Consider the following 22,570-nt stretch of genomic DNA (forward strand, 5'->3'; position numbering starts at 1 on the left):
ACACACAGTTATTTAATTAAAAATGTTATTTACACTAACATACAATAGTTGTATTGTTATTTTACCTTTTAATTCCAGTATACAGTGCTGTATTAGTTTCAGGTATACAATATAGTGATTCAACAATTCTATACGTTATTCAGTGTTCATGAGAATAAATGTGCTCTTAATCCCCTTTATTTCACTCATCCCCCCCCACCGACCTCCACCTCCCCTCTCATAACCATCAGCTTGTGCTCTATCTAACCAGGAGCCTGGTTTTTGGTTTGTCTCTTTTTTTCCCTTTGTTTGCTTGTTTTGTTTCTTAAATTCCACATGAGTGAAATCATATGGCATTTGTCTTTCTTTGACATCTGAGTCTTTATTTATTGATTTATTCTAATCTTTCTGGTAACAGATTGATGATCACTGTTAACAGCAATCAACAGTTTCTGAATCCTTCAGTTTGGAAGGCACTATGCTAGGTACTTGTATGAAAAACAAAAATATACTTGGGGCGCCTGGGTGGCTCAGTTGGTTAGGCCTCCAACTTCAGCTGAGGTCATGATCTCACAGTTTGGGAGTTCGAGCCCCGCATCGGGCTCTGTGCGGACAGCTCAGAGCCTGGAGCCTGCTTCAGATTCTGTGTCTCCCTCTCTCCCTGCCCCTCCCCTGCTCCCCTGCTCATACTCTGTCTCTCTCTCAAATAAATAATATACATTAAAAAAAATTAAATATATATATATATACTTAAGAGTTATGCCGATGCTAAGAAACAACAAACATGCCATACAACTCTCCTCTCAACTCTTTAGAGAGTAATTGCCCAGTACTGACACAATCCTTACAATGAGCTCTGTCCCATTTTATAAGGGGCAGGGGAAATGATCAGAGCAGGAAGTGAAGGGCCCAGGAGAACATGGTGGATGGTGATTCATCAGGACAAACATCACAATCTGAGAGAGGCTGTCGGAGACTATCAAAGGCAAGAGGAAGTACACAAATAGTTAGAGAATGCCAAACATGGCCTGGCGTATCAGGCCACACCACAAAGAGGAAGAAAAAAAGCCAGTCAACACCATGTTCCAGGGATTTAAGGGGCACAGAAAAAGCACCATCTAATAATAAAGGCAAGGATGAGAACAGGATTGAACCCAGGTGCAGGAGTACACGTACAGCATCTAAGTACGGACATCGAGAACAAACTCACAGCTTCTGAACCAATCCTGGAGCAGAAGCATCCATTCCAATGATCTGCACCCTGCCTGACATAGGTAGTTGGGCTAATTTTACTCACAACGCTCCTGCCACCAAATGTGCGAGGTTTTCTCTCAAACCACCCGGGGGTCCTGCAATTCAGTTCAGTTCTGACTCTAACTGCCTGGGATCATCGGGAGACTGCATAGGCTCAAAGGTTCAATCCAACAAGACTGGTCTCACTCCAGATGCCAGCTGCACATCCCAAGGTGCCACCTGGACTTCCGATCAATTGGCTATAAATTTGGGGGTTTCCACAGTGCCCTCCCAGGTTTGAAAATTCGCTAGAACTCACAGAACTCAAAAAAGCACTTAGTATTACTAGTTTACCACGGAGGATTCAAGTTAGTATTGGCCAAATCAGAGGGATGCGCAGAAGGTATGGGAGAGGCGCATGCATCACCACCACCCCCCCCTCCCCCCAGCACCTCCATGTGTTTACCAACCTAGAAGCTCTCTGAAGCCCACCATCTAGGAGTTTTTATGGGGGTGTCATTACACAGACACGATTGATTAAATCACCGACTGCTGGATATTAAGCGAATCTCCAGGCCCTCTCCCACCCTGGATGTCCAGGGGTAGAGCTAAAAGTTCCAACCTTCTAACCACGTGGTTGGTTCCTCTTGCTAGTGCCATCTAGATGCTACCTAGGGACCCCCAGCTACCAGTCTTCTCATTACCATACAGAAGACACTCATCGCTACGGAGATTCCAAGAACTTGGGGAGTTGTGTGCCAGGAACCCAAAGACCAAATTATTATTATGCCTCAGAGGATAAGTTTATACTGCCCTTTGAAGTGAAATAATTGCTGTAGCTATTCATGGACTGCCATCGCAGTGAGATGACTATGATGTCCACTCAGTTCTAACATCCTTTGTCATACAGTAAATATGAACTCCTTTCTCCCCCTTCCCATCCCTTTTATCCTCCCTCAATGTGTCTGCATCTCTACTTTTAATGAGAGTTAATCAGTTCAGTCTTTGGTCCTTGCTCCAGCTGGGATCAAATCTAGCCACTTCCTGCACAGTTGCTGTCCCTGACAAGAAAAAATACAGAGGAACCTTCTGAAAAGTCACAGCCTCACATTCAAAAGTCAGTCATTTGTTGGTATAACTGGTATACTGACCTTGATCAACACCTCAACCCCTGCCCAGAGTCCGAATCCATTATGGAACACCTTGAATGCCACGACCCACCTGCTCACTCTTTTGTAATTTAAATGAATTTGTGACTCCCAGGACACTAGTCCTCTGAAAAATACTCAAAACATTAACATTTATAGGCCTGCCTTTCTAATCCAGTTCCCACCTAGTGTTTCAAGTTCTGCTATTTGGGTATCTCCTTCTGACCACCAGCACAAGTACGTTCGTCCATACAGTATTTAACTTAAAATACAACTTTTTTTGTTAGGTGTATCTCCATATAATAATGCAACACACCAGATCTCATAGGAAAAACAGGCTGTTAGTAAATTACCTCTATGAAGTCTAAGACTTAACTCTGCTATAATTCAAGAAGCCAAAGGGTGCAAACTTACCAACCGAATAACAAAGTACTACTAGTTGATGTAGTTCTAAAATTCCACAAGAAACATGGCGTATGCACAGTGTTCCTTGGTTATGGAAGCATGCTTTTCCTCACATAGGCAGAGAAAGAAATCCTAACAGCGTAACTGGATGCGGAGTTTAAAAGTTGAGTTTACAAAAGAGTTTTCTGAAAGATGGCTGCCTGCTACTCCCACCAAAAAACATTACTCAGAAAAGTCTGTCAGTGTAGTAGTTCTGAATAATATAAGAGAATGAAGAGTGGAAGAAGGTTCGAGATGGCAGAATAAAAAGATCCTGAGCTCACCTCCCCCCACAGACACAACAAATGTGCAGCTACATATGGCATAATTCATTCTGAAGGGGACTTAGAGATTGGATGAACAGAGCCCCCACAACAAGAGACAGCACCAAGATGGGTAGAAATGGCAGAGATACATTCCTGATAAGGAAAAAGCCACACCCCAGGAACAACATTCCAGGGACCTCAAAGGAATCTTATCTCCCTGAGGAGAGATCGGAGCTCCACATCAGGCAACCCAACCCTGCATGGAGAGATGAGCTTCCAAAACAGCTGGCTTTAAAAACCAACAGGGAGTAGGTCCAGGAAAATTACAGAACCACAGGGAAAGGAAAACCCACTCAAAAAAGCCTTCCACAAAGACTCAACCCAGAAACCAGTACAAATGGTTTCAGATCAGATTAAAAAACCACATCAAAAAGAACAAAAAAGATCAGAGCCAGATCAAAAAGCACATGCACCATAGAAGTAGACCTACTTACTAATCTTGGAACAACTGCTGAAGGGGATGGAGGGGACTCGCCCTGGGGGGTAAGACACTGGGGGCAGCCCTGCTGATGCTGGGATGAAAGGCACCATTTTGAAATTTCCCTCTAGACCGCTGAAGCCACGGTGTGCATCCCACTGAGAACCCCATAGGACCCCAGCCCTCAGCAGGGCCTTGCAGTCTACAGGGTGATAATTCCACCCACCAGCACACCTGCAGCCATCAGGGATGGGCCTCCAGCTAACCAGGCAAGGGAGGGAAGAATGCACCTGGAGCTACTGAGGGGCTGCCGCAAGAGGAGGACACATATAGCCCACCCAGGGAACAGCCCTGAAGCACCTGCGTCTGGTGGTCGGTGCGAGGGAATCGCACTTCTGGGCCCTACAGGTCATTTCTTACGTAAGGCCACTCCTTTACGACCAGGAGATGTAGATGAACTATGGAATACATGGAAATAAACAGAGTTAGGCATAACGGGGAGACAAAGAATATGTTCCAAACAAAAAAATAAAACAAAACAAAACAAAAAAACTAAACAGAGATAAACAATCTACCCAAGAGAAAGTCCAAAGTAATGGCCATCAAACTGCTCATCAAACTCAGAAGGAAAATGGATAAACACAGAGAGAATTTCAACAAAAATAAAATATAAGAAAGTTCCAATTAGAGGTGAGGAATAACAGAAATAAAAATACACTATAGGGAATAAACAGCAGATTACTGATATAGAAGAACAGAGCAGTGATCTGGAAAACAGGGTAGTAAAAGTTACCCAAACTGAACAAAAAAATGAAAAAATAATCACAAGTGTTAAGGATAGTTTAAGAGGCCTATAAGCCAACATCAGTGCACTAACATTCCCCTTCTTGGGGTCTCTAGAGGAAGAGAGAGTGAAAGGGGCAGAAAACTTATTTGAGAGATAGTAGACGAAAGTGTCCCTAATTTGGCAAAGGAAACAGACATCCAGGTCTAGGAAAAACAAAGAATCCAAAAAAAGATGAACCCAAAGATATCCCCACCAAGACACATTATAATTAAAAATGTCAAAAATTAAAAACATAAAGACAGAATCTTAAAAGCAACAAAATAAGAAAAAAAAAAGCATTAGTTACATATAAGGGAACCCACCCCCTACCCTGCACATCACGCTATCAATTTCTCAGCACAAATTTTGCAAGCCAGAAGGTAGTGAGTGCCACAGTATTTTCAAAGTGCTTACAAACAAGAATACTCTACCCAGAAAGGGTATCACTTACAACTGATGGGGAGATAAGAGTTTATCAGAGAAGCAAAAGCTAAAGGAGATCATCACCACTAAATTAAATTTATAATATTAAAGGGACTTCTTTAAGCAAAAAGGAAAAGGCCATAATTAGAAATAAAGATATATGAAAGAAAAAAAATCTCATTGGTAAAGGAAAATATATAGTAAAGGTAGTGGATCAACCACTTATGAAACTAGTCTGAAGATTAAAAGACAAGAGTGTAAAATCACCTATACCTATAATAATTTAGATAAAAAATACATAGGATAAAAAGATGTAAAATATGATGTCATAAACATAAAATGCTGCTAGGTGGGGGTGGGGAATGTAGTGATTTTGGAATGTGTTCATAATTAAGCAATCACCAACTTAAAATACACTGTTACATACATAGATTACGTATGAATCTCATGGTTACCACAAACTGAAAATCTAGAATAGGTACACACACAAAAAAGAGGAAGTAATCCAGGCATGATATTAAAATCATCAAGTCCCAAGAGAAGAACAAAGAATTACAAATACAATCAGAAAACAAGTAACAGGGGCGCCTGGGTGGCGCAGTCGGTTAAGCGTCCGACTTCAGCCAGGTCACGATCTCGCGGTCCCGTGAGTTCGAGCCCCGCGTCGGGCTCTGGGCTGATGGCTCAGAGCCTGGAGCCTGTTTCCGATTCTGTGTCTCCCTCTCTCTCTGCCCGTCCCCCGTTCATGCTCTGTCTCTCTCTGTCCCAAAAATAAATAAACGTTGAAAAAAAAAAAATTTTAAGAAAACAAGTAACAAAATGGCAATAAGTACCATATAAATGATCTAAGCAATGAGTGGGGGCGCCTGGGTAGCTCAGTCGGTTAAGCATCCTCTTGGTTTCAGCTCAGATCATGATCTCGCAGTTTCATGAATTCTAGCCCCATGTCGGGCTCTGCGTTGACAGTGCTGGGGAGGCTACTTGAGATTCTCTCTCCCCCTCTCTCTCTGCCCCTCCCCCACTCGCACTGTCTCTCAAAATAAATAAACTAAAAAAAATTTTTTTCAAACACATAGCATGAGTGAATGGCTAAAAAACGAGACCCATCTATATGCTAACTACAAGAGATTCACTTCAGACCCAAAGACAAATACAGACTGAAAGTAAAAGGCTACAAAAAAATATTCCATGCAAATGAAAACTAAAAGAAAGCTGGGGTAGCAACACTTATATGAAACAAAAAAGACTTTAAAACAAAAAGGCTGTAACGAGACAAAGAAGCGCATTAAATAATAATAAAGAGAATCATTAATAACAGTAATAATAGGGGACTTTAACACCACACATATATCAATGGATAGATCATCCAGACAGAAAATAATCCAGTAACAGCTGTTAAGAACACATCAAACCAGATCGACTTGATACATACAGGATATTCCATCCCCAAACAGCAGACTACACATTTTTCTCAAGTGTACACGTAACATTTTCCTAGATACACCATGTTAGGCCACAAAACAAATCTCAATAAATTTAACATTTAACAAGACTGAAATCACATCAAGCTTCTCTTCCTACACAGCAGTATGAAACTAGAAATCAGTTGCGAGAAACTAGAAATCAATCACAAGAAGAGAAGTGCCCACTGATAGATGAATGGATTAAGAAAATGTGGTATATATACATATACACACAGGAATATTAGTCACAAAAAAGAATGAAATCTTGCCGTTCATGACAACATGGATGGCCCTCAAGTGTACTATGCTAAGCGAAGTAAGTCAGATAAAGACAAATACTGTTATGATTTCACTGTGGGATCTAAAAAACAAATGAACAAACGAAACAAAATAGAAACAGAATCATAGATACAGAGAACTGATGGGTACGACAGGCAAGGGGGTGACAGTAATGAATAAAATAGGTGAAAAGGATTAATTTTCCAGTTATAAATCAGTTACCAGGATTAAGTTATGGGGGTTACATAAGTTACAAATAAGATTAAATAAGTTATCAAAAGTGGTGCCTGGGTAGCCCAGTTGGTTAAGGGTCTGACCTCAGCTCAGGTCATTATCTCATGGTTTGTGGGTTCCAGCCCCATGTCAGGCTCTGAGCTGTCAGCTCAGAGCCTGGAACCTGCTTCGGGTTCTGTGTCTCCTGATCTCTCTCTCTCTGCCCCCCCCCTCGCTTGTACTCACTCACTCACTCTCTCTCAAAAATAAATAAATAAACCTGAAGGAAAATTTAAAAATAAAATAGTTATCAATAAAACATGGGGATGTAAGGTATGCCATAGGAAAGATAGTCAATAATATTGTTACAACTTTGCATGACCACAGATGGTAACACCTTATTGTGGTGACCATTTTCTAATGCATATAAATACCGAATCACTGTGCTGTATACCTGAAATACAATATTGTATGTCAATTATTCCTCAGGGAAAAAAAAAATGAAGCCAGTCACACACACACACACACACACACACACACACACACACAAAGAGGATGAGGCGTGTACTACTAACAACAGAACTGAAGGAGGCAGTCAAAGCATTGATTCCCTATTTCAGACCCAAAGAAAAACACAACATACATATGCTTTATCTTCATATTCATAAGCCATCTAAGAATAAAATATTTGCTCTTGGCCATTTGGAAAGCGCCTGCTTTCCAGCGTTAGCTAATCCAATAATCTGTTACTTCTGAAGAAGTAATTTCAATCACAAACCCAAATCACTGCAACATGAAAACTGTTCCAGGAATCAGGGACATGGTCCAGTTCTCCGCGGATAAACGCACAGCTTTCAGTACCCCTACATCAGCTGTCAGCGGTGGGGTAATGGAGCTGTCCACAGAACTCCTTAAACAGTTTAGGCCGAAACGTGAAGCAAAAGCAGACTCTGGACTGCCCACAGATTTGATGTGTTTAGAGCCAGGAGCAACCTGAGATGATTTAACAATAACTGTATCTTAATTTGGTTTGAGTAAATCCAAACACTAATCCTTGACCACAAGTAACCATGTGGCTTTCTGGTAAAAATTTCTTTTAATATAAATTTTTTGCTTTTTAATTTTTATTAAAATCATAAGCTTTTCCTTTCACCAAGTCAGATTGCTTAAAAAGCTCTGGATAGGTCACAATTTATCCTTTTTCAAGATGAGTACTGTTCCCCAAAGATGCAACAATTTTTAAATCAATAAAATTCACAAGGAAAACTGAAACTGACAACTACAGTGTGACTATGTGATTACTCAGGGCCCTTTAATCTAAGCACCTACTCTTTCACCCAAACGCAATTTTTCAAAAACCATGGAAATACGCACTCAACGATTATTTTCCAGTTGAATTTATACCAACAAAATTTTATAATGCAACGAGATCTATTTTTGACAGTTTTTATTTTCCTTGAATCACCAGAAAGGATGTACATTTCCCCCAAACAAAACTTGACGACATACTTCAGTTCGGGTAGCCCACTGAAGATTTCTTTGCGGCTTAGCTCAGAAATCCCATTGCCAAGAAATACTTTCGTTCCATCAAATTCTTTGGCTCCTTTCTTACATTTGCCTTTAATATCAGAGTATACAGAAATAACATCTCCAGCTTTCATAACTAAGAAAGAAGAAAACCAGATGATACTAATTAAACTCTGTTTTGGTCGGAGAATAGTGAACATTCTTTAAGCTGGACTGGGGACACGAAAGGGCATCACGAGTGGGTACGGAGGTCTAAACTGGCTCATTACCTCAAAATAACCCCTTACAGAAAATACTGCTTTTGCTTTTAAATGTTCTGTAACAATAAATCTAACTGAAGACTTTTTTTCCAGGAAAACAAGAAAACAAAAGTCTTCAAAACATTCTATCTAAATTGGAAGAATTTACCTAAGCAGAAAAGGAAGGTATCTCCTACTTAAATTATCTTCTCCAAACCTAACATTCCCTAAAAAATTTCATTTAAATTTTGGTATCTTTGGCTCAATCCTCAAAATTCTAAGGTTCCTTTAAAAAGATCCCAGGGCACCTGTTGAGGGCCTGACTCTTGATTTCGTCTCAGGTCACGATCTCACGGTTCATGAGTTTTAGCCCCACGTTGGGCTATGTGCCGACAGAGCGGAGCCTACTTGGGATCCTCCCTCCCTCCCTCTCTCCCTCTCTCTCTCTCTCTTTCTCCTCCCCTCACCCCACATCCCCATTCCTCTCCCTCTGTTTTCATTTTTTTTTTTAAACGATTCTTCAAAAAAGTATACTAAAATCCCTTAAAGAAATTTTTCTATATCCCACAACCCTGTTATTTCTTTGCAGGTTTCCTATTATAGCAGTTACAGCAGGGATATAAATGATAAGCACAAACATTCATTCATATATATATATATATATATATATATATACACATGTGTGTGCATGTGTGTATATATATGTATGTGTGCACATATACACACATACATATACATGTGTATATACTCACAACACCTTGAAACTACAGAGTACAGAATTTATTTCTATGGTTAAGTCTGATTTTTTTTTTTCAACGTTTATTTATTTTTTTTTGGGACAGAGAGAGACAGAGCATGAACGGAGGAGGGGCAGAGAGAGAGGGAGACACAGAATCGGAAACAGGCTCCAGGCTCTGAGCCATCAGCCCAGAGCCCGACGCGGGGCTCGAACTCACGGACCGCGAGATCGTGACCTGGCCGAAGTTGGACGCTTAACAGACTGCGCCACCCAGGCGCCCCAGTTAAGTCTGATTTTTATAGTCATTTCATTAATTTCAGTAACACATCCTGATGACTTTCAAAATGGGAAATTGTATTCCACTTCTTCTTAGACCTAGCCTGCCACAAATTTGTCTAGCCCATTAACTTGACCACAGTAGTGAGTAGCAGATCAGCTAGAGCTAGAACTGTTCACACAGATCAGGGGTCAGTGAACTTTTTCTGTAAAGGGTGGTAAGCAGTTGAGGCTTTGTGAGCCACATCAAGTCTACTGGCATATTCTGCGTTTTAAAACAATCTTTTAAAAATGGAAAAACCATTTTCAGTTGTGAGCCACGCAAAAGCAGACATGGGCCAGACTTGGCCAGTGGGCAGTAGTTTAGCATACACTAATGTAGGTCAAGTTATTTATTTCACAGACAAGATAACTGAAGCCCACAGACTGAATAACTTACCAAGAGATCAAAACCCCTGTCTCTTGATTTCAAGCCCAATAAATTAGGACTGAACCACAGTGACTAACTTACTAAGCATAATGTAACAGGTCATCAACTGAGTGAGTAAATTAAGAATATTGACTTTTACTCCAATATTAAAATTCCAGGTACTGAAGGTTACCCACACAGTGACAACAGAAGTCTGAGGGCAATGGACTTAAGAATACAAAATAAAATCTCACTGACATCTTACACTCTATTAATCAGTAACAGTCCTCTGAAGATCATCTCACATACCCTTATAAGGAAAGGAAAAAACTGGCAGACCTTACGTGGATGCCAAATTTGTTAGACCGTATCAGATAAATCTCTCGCTGGCTATCCCAAACGTAAAACTTGGAAAATATCCGATAAACTTGAAATGCATCTGAGTGATAGTTAAATAAAGTTTCCATTTGATCATGTACACGGATTTTAAAGAATCTTTTATTTTACAGAGACGCTTAAACATTATACTTACATTTCGAAGCTGACACAATTCCGGGAACGTAGACATGGGCTCCTCTTAACACTGCATTGCCACACTGTGCTCCAACAACTGCTTCACACTGCTGTCTTTTTATATTCCTCCTAGGGATGTAAGATGAGCAATTTAACAGAGTAACACACCCCCAACCAAACTTTTTAATGTCTCAATCTAAACCCTTAAAACCTCTTTAGTCTTGACTGTCCTAAGATAATCCCACTAATGGATAACTAAGAAAAAGCAAGCTAAAAAAAAAAAAGCTGAATACAGAGAAAGTAGTTTAGAGAGCGGGGTGGGACACACTTGAGAAAAGAAAAAAAATAGAAAGATGTCCATCTGGTGGAAGGCAATAAAGTGGCACCAAAAACTGCTTACTCATTTAATGAGCATTGCTGTTTTCATAACAGCATTAGGAGGGAAGAAAAATAAAGTCCCTGTCTTCAAAGACTAAAAAAGACCCTAAACAGACAATAAAACATTTCTAAAATGGTATACTGCTACATGGTAAACCGTTTGTATTTTAAAACAAAGATGTCTTTTAGTCTTCCTTTACTGTCCACCTCTTTTGAGTGTTTTCCAATTTCTCACTTCCCATGCACTCCTTAGACAACTAACACCTGGGGGTCACTTCTAACACACAGAAAAGACTTTTTCAAAAGTCAGGGGGTGCCTAGGTGATCAGCCCCAAATAAAAATCGTAAGCACTGAGTCTCTGATGAGCGACCCTGGTTGGCAACATCTCACAGGTGTTGTCAAAACTCCTTGCAGCATAACTGTGTGTGTCCTATCTTCCTTCGATAATCTCCCGATGGTCAAATCTCACTAAGCTTCTCGGCTTTATTCCACTCCTGTCTTACATTCTCACTGTTCATTTTCGATCTATGTCTTGAAGAGGTCTATTCCCCACATTCCAAAACATACTGCATTTCTTCTCACCTTGCATTCTACCCCTTGGCAATCTCAGTATTTCAATAATCACTTACAAAAATGACCTGTGTACTCGTATGTTCGGGCTTTCTAGACCCTGGACTGGTATTTCTCATCACCTGCAGGTAACTGTATGTAGGTGTCCCCTAGTCACTTCAAGCTTATCAAGTCCTAAACAATGTTACTTTTCTCTGATCCACTCCTTCATCCTTAGCACATCCCAAATCTTCCAATCCTTTTGTTGCCAATCTTGAACAAAGTGTCATCTGCCTCAATAACCAAACCGGAAGTCTCAACATTACTTTAAATCCCTTTTTTCCTAAACCTCCTTACTCGACATACATTGCGTTACCAAATCATGCCACCTCTAATTCTCCGACAGGTCTTCTGGACCCATCCTCCAACACTGGACCTACATCAGCTCTTGACTTAATAACTGAAATAGCTTTTTGGCTTTTTCACCCTCAACTATTTCAGATCTTCTTTATGTCTTTGGCATTCTGCAGTTTCATTCTGAAGTAGACATGGAATTATTTTTATTTTTGGCTTCAGACTCATTGTACTTCTTACAAGTCTTTCATAAATCCTGGAAAATTCTTAGTATTACACTTCTGAATATTGTCTTTCCCCCATTATTTCTATTCTTTTTTTTTCTTTTTTTTTAACATTCATTTGAGAGACAAAGAGAGACAGAGCACAAGCAGGGGAAGGGCAGAGAGAGAGGGAGATGCAGAATCTGAAGCAGGCTCCAGGCTCTCAGCTGTCAGCACAGAGCCTGATGCGGGGTTCAAACTCACGGACTGCGAGATCATGCCCTGAGCCAAAGTTGGATGCATAACCAGCCACCCAGGAGCCCCAAATCTATTTTTTTAATATTTATTTATTTTTGAGAGAGAGAGAGAGAGAGAGAGAGAGAGAGAGAGAGAGAGACAGCATGAGCAGGGGAAGGGCAGAAAGAGAGGGAGACACAGAACCCTGAAGCAGGCTCCAGGCTCTGAGCTGTCAGCATAGAGCCCCACATGGGGCTTTAACCTGTGAACAGTGAGATCATGACCTGAGTCGAAGTCAGATGCCCAACCAACTGAGCCACCCAGACACCCCTAAGAACTCTGATTTTAAAGTTGCTACCAGAGGGGTGTCTGGGTGGTTCAGTCGGTTAAACATCCAACTTTGGCTCAGGTCATGATCTCGCAGTTTGTGAGTTTGAGCCCTGCGTCGGGCTCTGTGCTGACAGCTCAGAGCCTGGAGCTTGCTTCAGATTCTGTGTCTGCCCCTCCGATGCTCATGCTCACTCTCTTTCTCTCAATAATAAATAAACATTAAAAAAAAAATTAAAGTTTCTACCAGAGAGCTCTACTCTGCTAAAGTTCAGGGGGAAATAGGATCCTTCAATTTGCTGTATATGCTGTTCTCACTTATGGAGGTTTGAATCTTAGTATATAGCATTCAACCATGAGAAATGTGTGTGGCCAGCACTGAATGTGTGTCACTCAAGAGTGGTTTTGCCTGGCTTTTGCCAAGCACCTCATGAACTGGCTTGGGATCAAATTTTTATGTTAATTTCCCAGACTGCAGGTTTCAAGACCACTTGGGTAGTATGAATTTGAATTCCAAACCTTTATGAGGTATGAACCATAGTTCCACATTCTCAGATTTGTCTTCTTCAACCCAGATCCTAAGACAAGAGAGATCAACTCCTGATTATTGCCTTGCACTGACTGCTGGATACTTCTCAGCTCCTAGGGTTAATAGCCTCTTATTAAAATGAAAGGCCCTAGGGGAGCCTGGATGGCTTGGTCGGCTGAGCATCTGATTCTTGATTTTGTCTCAAGATCCCAAGGTCATGGGATCAAGCCCCATGTGGGGCTCCGTGCCAGGTGTGGAGCCTGCTTAAGATTCCCTCTTTCCTTCTCCCCTGCTTGTGCTCTAACACACACACACACACACACACACACACACACACACACACACACCAACAAAAGAAAAAGGCCCTAGATTTAGGAGACCAACTAACTACCTCCCCTCCCACATCCCCCAACCCTAAATATGAGCTCACATGCTTTGTTTTCAGTTACTCTTCATTCTAATCCCTGAATATCTCACTCACATTCTCAACCACCCAGGTGTGCATCTTCTGGCCTATTTTTTATTTAGTATTCCTAGGTTGTGTGTAGCAGAAACATTTTCAGGTTATCTAGGTCACCATATCGTTGGAAATACAACACTCTGAAATGGTTTGTTTACAGTCTTGCAATTCATCTGCTTTCAAAAATTTTTTCAAACTTTTTGGACTGTAACCCAATGTTACAAATGCACTTATTATCACAACCCAGTACACATATGTAGGTGCATGTGTATCTATCAAATGTTTCATGAAACACCTTCACTGTGTGCAATGCACTAGGATACGTTACAAAATAATATCCCATTTCTTTTATAAAATACTAAAAAGACATTATATTGATTTTACAACCTACTAATGGATCGTGATCTGCATGCAGTTTGAAAAACAACTTTATGCACCACTAATATTCTTTAGCTCCTATGTTCTGCGCAAGACAAAAAACACAAAAACAAAAAAAACCTAAATATTCCTTAGTTGAAAAAATCTTTTTTTTTTTTTTTTTTTAATTTATTTTTGAGACAGAGAGAGACAGAGCATGAACGGGGGAGGGTCAGAGAGAGAGGGAGACACAGAATCGGAAGCAGGCCCCAGGCTCCGAGCCATCAGCCCAGAGCCCGACGCGGGGCTCGAACTGACGGACCGCGAGATCATGACCCGAGCCAAAGTCGGACGCCCAACCAACTGAGCCACCCAGGCGCCCCTGAAAAAATCTTTTTACACTTGACAGCCAGCCTTCCCTAACTTTTTCAACCTCATCTTTCACCAACCTCTCTGCAAAAGCAACTGAGTAGACAAACCTGATCACTTGTGTCATGAGCCACCTTACATTTTCACACCCCCATACTTCTTTCTGTCCACCTTGCATACCCTTCCCGCATCTCACCTCATCAGCCTACTGCCTGCTCACTTTCAAGGCTCCAATGAAATAACATCCACCTGCAGAAAACCTTTACCAATTTTCCTTTACTCAGTCATTCCTATTCTGTGCTCTCATGGCACTTCATGTACACCTTCACTGTTAACGGTCTGACTCACACCAAAGTTTTCTGTTTTTCAATGAAACAACTACATTTCATTCATCTTTGTAAAACCTTGGGTCCTCCACATAGCACCAATTCAAAAAATGTCTTGTGGCATGGAAACTTGTAGTGTGAATCAGAATATTTTATGGGGATAACCATTTCATGGAGAGGACAGAAGGAAAGACTATGGAAAAAAGAATGAAATCCTGCCATTTGCAACGACATGGATGGAGCCGGAGCGTATTACGCTAAACAAAATAAGTTCAACCAGAGAAAGACAAATACCATATGATTTCACTCACATGTGGAATTTGAGAAACCAAACAGATGAACACAGGGGAAGGAAAGAAAAAAAGAGAGAGGGGGAAGCAAACCTGAAGACAGTCTTAACTATAAAGGAGAAACTGAGGACTGCTGGAGGAGAGGACAGTGGGGGATGGGCTAAATGGATGATGGGTATTAAGGAGGACACTTGTGATGAGCACTGGGTGTTATACATAAGTGATGAATTACTAAATTCTACTCCAGAAACCAATATCATATTATATGTTAACTAGAATTTAAATTAAAACTTGAAACAAAGAAAAAAATAGAGTTAACATAGCAAGCCTGAATAGCTAGCCTTTCTTCGGAAGGCATGGCTATAAGGTTGGTCCTTGGCTGGCATCTGGGAACTTAGATTTCAGGCAGGTACTCACGGTTACCTGACAAGAATAGCTCACTATGCTTAAATTGTCTGTATAAATAATAAGGTTGATGGCCAACACTGACTTTCCTTCTGGGGGACCAGAATTTCCTTCTGGGCATGTACCAGGCAGGGAGTGCCTACATGATCACCCCCAAATAAGAATCCTGGTCACTGAGCCTCTCATAAATTTCTCTGGCTGGTAACATCTCATGTTGTCAAACCTGTTGCTGAGGGAACTGTTTCCTGTGTGACTCCACTGGAAGAGAATTCTGTAAAGCTTTCAACTGGTTTACCCTGTACTTTTTCCCACGTGCCCCCTCCTTTCACTGATTCTGCTTCAGATGACTTCACTGCAATAAATCATAGTCACAAATAATGCTGAATCCTAGGAGTCATACTAGAGAGTCATCAAACCAGGGAGTGGTCTTGGAGATCCCTCAACACTAGGACTAACTGTACAAAAACAAGTATCGAAGTGTAATTCAGCTTTCCTGAAGGGGAGAGTTTGAGGCAGGAAAGATAAAAGGACATGTCAAAGTTGATGCAGGGCCATAAAACCTGCCAAAAGCTTGACTTTTTATTGCAATGTTTACAAATAAAGGAGTAAATCAACACCATTGAAGTGGATTTTCTGATAGCACAGTCATACAAATAAAAGGAAAAATAGAATGAAGGTACTCTGGTTAAGAAAAAAAACATTAAAATAGCTTTAAAAATGAGGGGTCTATGAGCTAAAAACTGAGATTATGAGAATGTCCCATTAAAACATAAATGAAAACATAAACTTATTTATTTGGCATTTTTTAACTGCACATATTAGCAACTCTACACCAAACAGGAGATAATGAATATAATTTTAAGATGTTACATATTACTGCATTCCAACAAATATTTTTCAGCAGGGTTGCCATCTGTTTTAATCATAAATGTTTGTGCAATTGCTGGAGTATTCTATTGCATTTACCATATTATTTCATATAAATAGTAATTGAAATATTAAAGTGCTGATACTAGCAAGATAAGAAAGATAGAAATCACGCAGGCTGAGAGAGGCAAATCTGGCCTCCTTTGCATCTCCAGAGATTTATGCTACTGGATTAGTTATTCAGTTGTGAAGGAAAGAAAAAATTTTCACAACTGCTAAAAATATTTTGTTGAGATTTTTGTCAAAAAGGGAGGTACACTATTAAAAAAAATGGAGAGGTTCTTAAAAATTATGAACTGAATATTAACCTAAAAAATTCTACTAATCTAAATGCAGTCTTTAGAAAATGCTGTTTGGGACAGGATGTTAAAACACTTTTTTTAAAATAAGTTTATTTATTTTGAAAAAGAGAGAGTGAGAGAGAGAAGGGGCAGAGAGAGGGGGAGACAGAGAATCCCAAGCAAGCTCCTTGCTGTCAGTGCAGAGCCCTATGTGGGGCTTGATCCCAGAAACCGTGAGATCCTGACGTGAGCCGCAATCAAGAGTTGGACGCTCAACCAACTGAGCCACCCAGGTGCCCCTAAAAACACTCTTATTATCAAGTGAAGGCTGGCATTCAATTTTCTTCTAGGTTTTTCACTAAAGTTGACATGGATACCATCAAATGCAGCATCATCACCTTATGTTCAATTTCATTATGTTGCAAATGATAAGATCTTCCCAACATTAAAATATACTTCATCAGTATTAAGTATCATGTTAAGTATCCTGTTAAGTAACCTGAGGGAAACTGAATTTATGGTGAGAAATTACTTTTAAAATTGCTCACTATCTACAAATAAAGTTTAACCTCTATGTTTTGATTTTTTAATTTTAAATGCTTATTTTTGAGAGAGAGAGAGAGAGAGAGCACATGCACACAAGCAGAGGAGGGGAAGAGAGAGAGGACAGAGGATCTGAAGCAGGCTCTGTGTCGACAGCAGAGCCCAATGTGGGGCTCGAATCCATGGACCGACCGCAGGATCACGAGCTGAGCCAAAGTCTGACGCTTAACTGACTGAGCCACCCAGGCGCCCCTGTTTTGGTATTTTCAGTAACTGTATGATATTGAGCATCTTGTAAAAGAGTAGGAAAAGAGTAAGTGTGTGTATTTCTGTTTCTGAAGTCTGCAGAAATGGAGAAAAAAAAATCAATCCGAGAAGGACATGCCGCTTATAATGAAACTAAGGAACAGCTAGCTATATTCCCAATGAGGAGGAATAATTGCCTGACAAAGGGAAATGTGGATCAAACCTAGTTCCTCAACAGGGTATGAAAAGGAAAGGCTCCTGGAGGCCTAATCAAGTATTTACTACTCAGAACCAGGACTGGGGGGTCCAGGTGGAGAAAAGACGGTCTGAGAAGGTCTTGTCAGTACCCCAGTCACAGCATATAAAGCTGAAAGAGGAACAGGACTGTCAACCCTGGCAAGCAGGTGTCTGTGTTTCCCTGAGAAATCTGGATAAACTTCCTGGAAGAAGCTAAGGGAAGGGGAAGAGCAACCAAGAGCAATGCTCCTCGCCAGAGTTAACGAGGCAGAAACACAATTTAAAGCCCCGTACAAAAAAAAGCTGTGAGCTAGAAGTCTTCACAGAAAGCCTCAGCCTTTATCGGCTCCACTCACCAGGACTAGAAATTTGCTGCTAGGGAAAACTTGGTGAAAGCATTTCCAGAAAACACATCTGTTTAGTCGTCTAGGGACACATTTTACCCCATTCTATAACATTTTTATGCGATCTGAAGAGAAACCAGAGTATTCTATAACATTTTTGAGCAAACTACAAAGGAGATGAAGCTACGTGAATGTAACTGTTTCTACTCAATGAATAATAAACAGAAAAGATTCATTCAACATGGGACCTATACATAGGTAGTAGCCAAAACAATATTACAACACCAAAACACAAACAAAAACCGAAGGAAAAAAACTCCAAATATGTCTTTGTACTTTTAAAAATAAGTAAAAGGAATAATTCAAAAATAGTATATAAGAAAAACAAGATAAAAACCAGAAAATAGTGGGGCACTTGGGTGGCTTAGTTAAGTGTCCAACTCTCGATTTTGGCTCAGGTCATGATCTCACAGTTTGTGAGTTCGAGCCCTGCGTCGGGCTCTGTGCTGATAGCATGGAGCCTGCTTGGGATCCTCTGTCTCCCTGTCTGTGCCCCTCCCCTGCTCGTGCACTAGCACTCTCAAAATAAATACTTTCAATCCGTTAACGCAATGTTCTTAACTTCTGTTGTGTAACCGAGATAAGAGAGGGTTTCAAAAAAAACAGAAAATAGAGAACTGGGAAATAAAATGATAATAAAGCCTCTGAAATAAGAACACAACAGGCTTCAGACGGCTATTTTTAGAAAGGCCTGCTTGCAAGGTCCGCCCTTGGTTGGCATCTGGAAAAGACTGTGAGAAACAGTTCCCAACACTGATTTAAAACCTTCCCTACTAAACTGTTTGTTTGTTTTTGTTGTTGAAAAAATTTATATTTAGATTTAGCCAGCTGGACTCAGTTTAGATGATCCCAATTTTGTTGGCAACATCCAAAGCATCATAGTCAGGAGCCAATGGAACATATGCTTTCTTTTCTCCATTGGGCCTAATCAGAGTGTTGACCTTGACAATGTCAATGTCATAGAGCTTCTTTACAGCCTGTTTGATCTGGTGCTTGTTGGCCTTGACATCCACAATAAACACAAGAGTGTTGTTGTCTTCTATTTTCTTCATGGCTGACTTGGCAGTTAGGGGAAACTTGATGATGGCATAGCAGTCAAGCTTGTTCCTCCTGGGGGCGCTCTTTCCAGGATATTTGGGCTGCTTTAAGAGATGCGGTGTCTTGGGCCATCGGAAGGTAAATGACGTGCAGATCTTTTTTTTTTTTTATGACTGTGGACGCCTTTCAGCACTGCTTTCTTCGCCTTCAAAGCCCTTCCTTTGGCTTCGGCTTTGGGAGGAACAGGAGCTTCCTTCTTCACCTTCGGCTCCATCTTCGTGATAGGGCATTCCTAAACTGTTTGTATAAGCAATGTGCTTTATTCTGAACACCTGTTTTCCTTTTGGGAGCCTGAAATTTTGGTACATGCTGGGCAGAGGGTGATCACATGACCAGCGCCCAATAAAAACCTTGGCCACTGGGTCTAGTCTCTAATGAGCTGCCCTCCTGGGCAACTATTTTACTCGTGTCACAATTTGTTGCTAGAGGAATTAAGCATGTTCTAATAAGTCCATCGGGGAGAAGACTCTTGGAAGCTTGTGCCTGACTTCTTCCAGACTTTGCCCCATGCACCTTTCCCTTCTAGATTTGCTTTTGTATCCTTTTGTGTAATCAGTCTTCCCCAGGAGCACTACAACATGCTGAATCCTGACTCATTCTTGTCAATCACAGCACCTGAGGGTTGGTTGTCTTGGGGTGCCCCAACGCAGGAATACCTGCACTGGAGATCCAACCTACAGAATCCTAGGGTCCTTATAACAGAGAATACAGAAGAGTACAACAAAAATATTCACAGAACTACTGGTGGACTTGTAACTAAAAAGTTATACTGTTTGACTAAAGAGCAAGAGAGAATAGTGAAAATCAAGCTATATCCCAGCCCAGTTTCTAAAGTTCAATGATGAATTCATAGATCTCCAAGTAAATACTACTCTTGTGGGGGGCTGGGAGACAGGATGTTTTTTTGGCCTCTGAATTTTTTTTTTTAATGTTTATTTTTGAGAGAGAGACAGAGTGTGAACAGGGGAGGGGCAGAGGGAGAGGGAGACACAGAATCTGAAGCAGGCTCCAGGCTCCCAGCTGTCAGCACAGACCCAATGTAGGGCTCAAACCCACAAAGCTCAAGATCATGACCAGAGCTGAAGTCAGAGGCTTATCCAACTGAGCCACCCAGGCGCCCCGGCCTCTGATTTCTTCACAGCAACACTTGACGCCCTGATGCTGTAAAAGCAATGTCTACAAAGTGTTAAGGGAAATAACATGGGACCTGAAACCACTATCAGTCAACCTATTGTTTAAATATAAAGGCAACAGGCAATTCTCAAGCAAGAAAGTAAATACTTTGGAGAGGAGAATACTTATTTTGGAGACGGGAAGCAGGGGCTGCAGACCTGATAAAGGACTATACTTGCTAACCAAGAGAGCAATCAAGACAACTCAGAAATGAACTATTAGAATTAAAAGTAAGCACTGCATCCATTTGAATTGTGCTTCTAGAATAACAATGTTATAAACCTCTACAATGCTAAAGAATACAATAAATAAAAACTGGCTGGTGGAGGTTTTAGGGGATAAAATTTAATAACTTCCTCATTTTTCATAGTGGAAACTCATAAGGTAATAATAGTGATAATGAATTTTAAAAACAAAAAAGAATGGATTTGCTCCTTTTAGAAGTGAAAGGTAGGTATGTGAATCTATTCTCCTAAATGACTTTTGAATACTTTCCTGTTGTAACTCATCATTTGTGTTTTTTAGTTCACAAATGTTCTGATGAGTAGCCTAGATCACTACAAGGAACAGGATGAAAGGGTTGCTAAATTCAGAAAATAATTAAATTATCTACACATTTTAAAAGAGCTAGCATAGCCAGTATTAGCAAGAATAAAAGATCTGAGGGGCACCTGGGTGGCTCAGTCGACTGAGTGTCCAACTTCAGCTCAGGGCATGATCTCGTGGTTCGTGGGTTCAAGCCCTGCATTGGGCTGTCAGTGTGGAGCCTGGAGACTGCTTTGAATTCTGTGTTTCCCTCTCTTTGCCCCTCCCCTGCTCACATTCTGTCTCTCTCTTGCTCTCTCTCTCAAAAATAAAGAAACATTAAAAGAGAGAAAAAGAATTAAGAACTAAGAATCTCTCATATATTGCTAGAAACATTAACTGGTAAAAGTTATTTTTTTTATTTTTTAACGTTGATTTTTGAGAGAGCGAGAGAGTGAAAGAGCGAGCGAGAGAGTGTGCACGCACGAGCGCACAAGTGGGGGAGGGGCAAGAGAGAGGGAGACACAGAATCCAAGTAGGTTCCAGGTTCTGAGCTGTCAGCCCACAGCTCAACTCGGGGCTGGAACTCACCGACCATGAGATGAGATCATGACCTGAGCTGAAGTCGGACACTTAACCAACTGAGCCACCCAGGTGCTCCTGACTAGTAAAACGTTTTAGAAGGCAATAGGTCTCAAACTAAAATATGCACACACCAATGACCAGTGATTCCATGGGGTACCAATTTATCTTGTAGACATGCTTATGCAAGTCCACAAAGAAACACCTTAAGAATATTTACTGTTGGTAATAATGAAATGTCCATCAACAGAAGGATAAAAAAATTTTTTAAGTATGCAGCTATTAAAAAAGAATGAGACAGCTTTATATAGAATTAGGGACAATTATGGACATCTTTCTATCTTGATTGAGGTGGATCTTAACCACACAGCTATACAAATTTGGGAAAACTCAGCCAATGATACACATAATTAAGATCTCTCCATTTCACCGCCTGCAAATTTCACCTTAAGAAATAAAATAAGGAACTCAAAAACTCCTTTTTAATGCAAAAGAAATACATACAGTATTTCTTGCAGTAAATATAACACAGAAATGTTACAAGTGAAAATCTCCTCTTATCACTTTTCTCCTAATCCAACCTCACCAGAGTTAACCACTCAGCATTAACCTCTATTAATAGTTGGATATGACGGCACCTGGGTGGCTCAGTCGGTTAAGCATCTCTCGATTTCAGCTCAGGGCATGATCTCATAGTTGGTGAGTTCAAACCCTGAGTTAGGCTCTGTGCTGATAGTACAGAGCCTGCTTGGAGTTCTCTCTCTCTCTCTCTCTCTCTCTCTCTCGCTCGCTCGCTCTCGCTCTCTCCCCCACCCCCCGCCTTAAATTAAACTTAAAAAAAAATAACTTTATGAAAAAAAAAATAGTCCAGGATGTGAGTTTAAGCCCCACATCGGGTTCTGTGCAGAGAAGTACAGAGCCTGCTCAGGGTTCTCTCCCTCCCTCCCTCTCTCTCTTTCTCTCCCCTGCATGCTCGCTTGCTCTCTTTCTCTCTCTAAAATAAACTTAAAGAAACTTTATTTAAAAAAAAAAAAAAAAAAAAAAAAAAGGTGGGTTCATTAAAGCCTCCAGACTTCTAAATGTAAATATACATAAATGTATAGTTGTTTTTGTAATTACAAAAAAAAAAAATTTGTAATTATCCTATGCATGGCAACCTCCTTTTGATAATTGTGAATTCTTCTCTTATTGATACATATAATTCTCCCCCATTAAAGGCCATGTTTCACTGCACAGATAAATCTTAACTTACTAAACCACTGCCTTACTATTGACTGCTTTACTAAATTACTTTAAAGCTTTCACAAAATAAGC

General features: G+C 40.6%; 1 protein-coding gene and 1 pseudogene across 3 annotated transcripts in view; both read right to left on the minus strand.

The window, feature by feature from the left end:
• NSUN6 (NOP2/Sun RNA methyltransferase 6) overlaps positions 1–22,570 on the minus strand; it is a 74,199-nt gene that overhangs the window by 46,027 nt on the left and 5,602 nt on the right. For all 3 annotated transcript variants that reach the window (XM_045462688.1, XM_045462690.1, XM_045462689.1), the window contains exons 4-5: positions 10,475–10,584; positions 8,262–8,415 (exon numbers count right to left, since the gene is read on the minus strand). In XM_045462688.1, coding sequence (XP_045318644.1) covers positions 8,262–8,415; positions 10,475–10,584 — 264 coding nt within the window. The remainder of the gene's footprint in view (positions 1–8,261; positions 8,416–10,474; positions 10,585–22,570) is intronic.
• Positions 18,675–19,981, minus strand: LOC123589989 (annotated as a pseudogene).

Source organism: Leopardus geoffroyi, chromosome B4 (assembly GCF_018350155.1).
Source record: "Leopardus geoffroyi isolate Oge1 chromosome B4, O.geoffroyi_Oge1_pat1.0, whole genome shotgun sequence".
NCBI lineage: Eukaryota > Metazoa > Chordata > Mammalia > Carnivora > Felidae > Leopardus > Leopardus geoffroyi.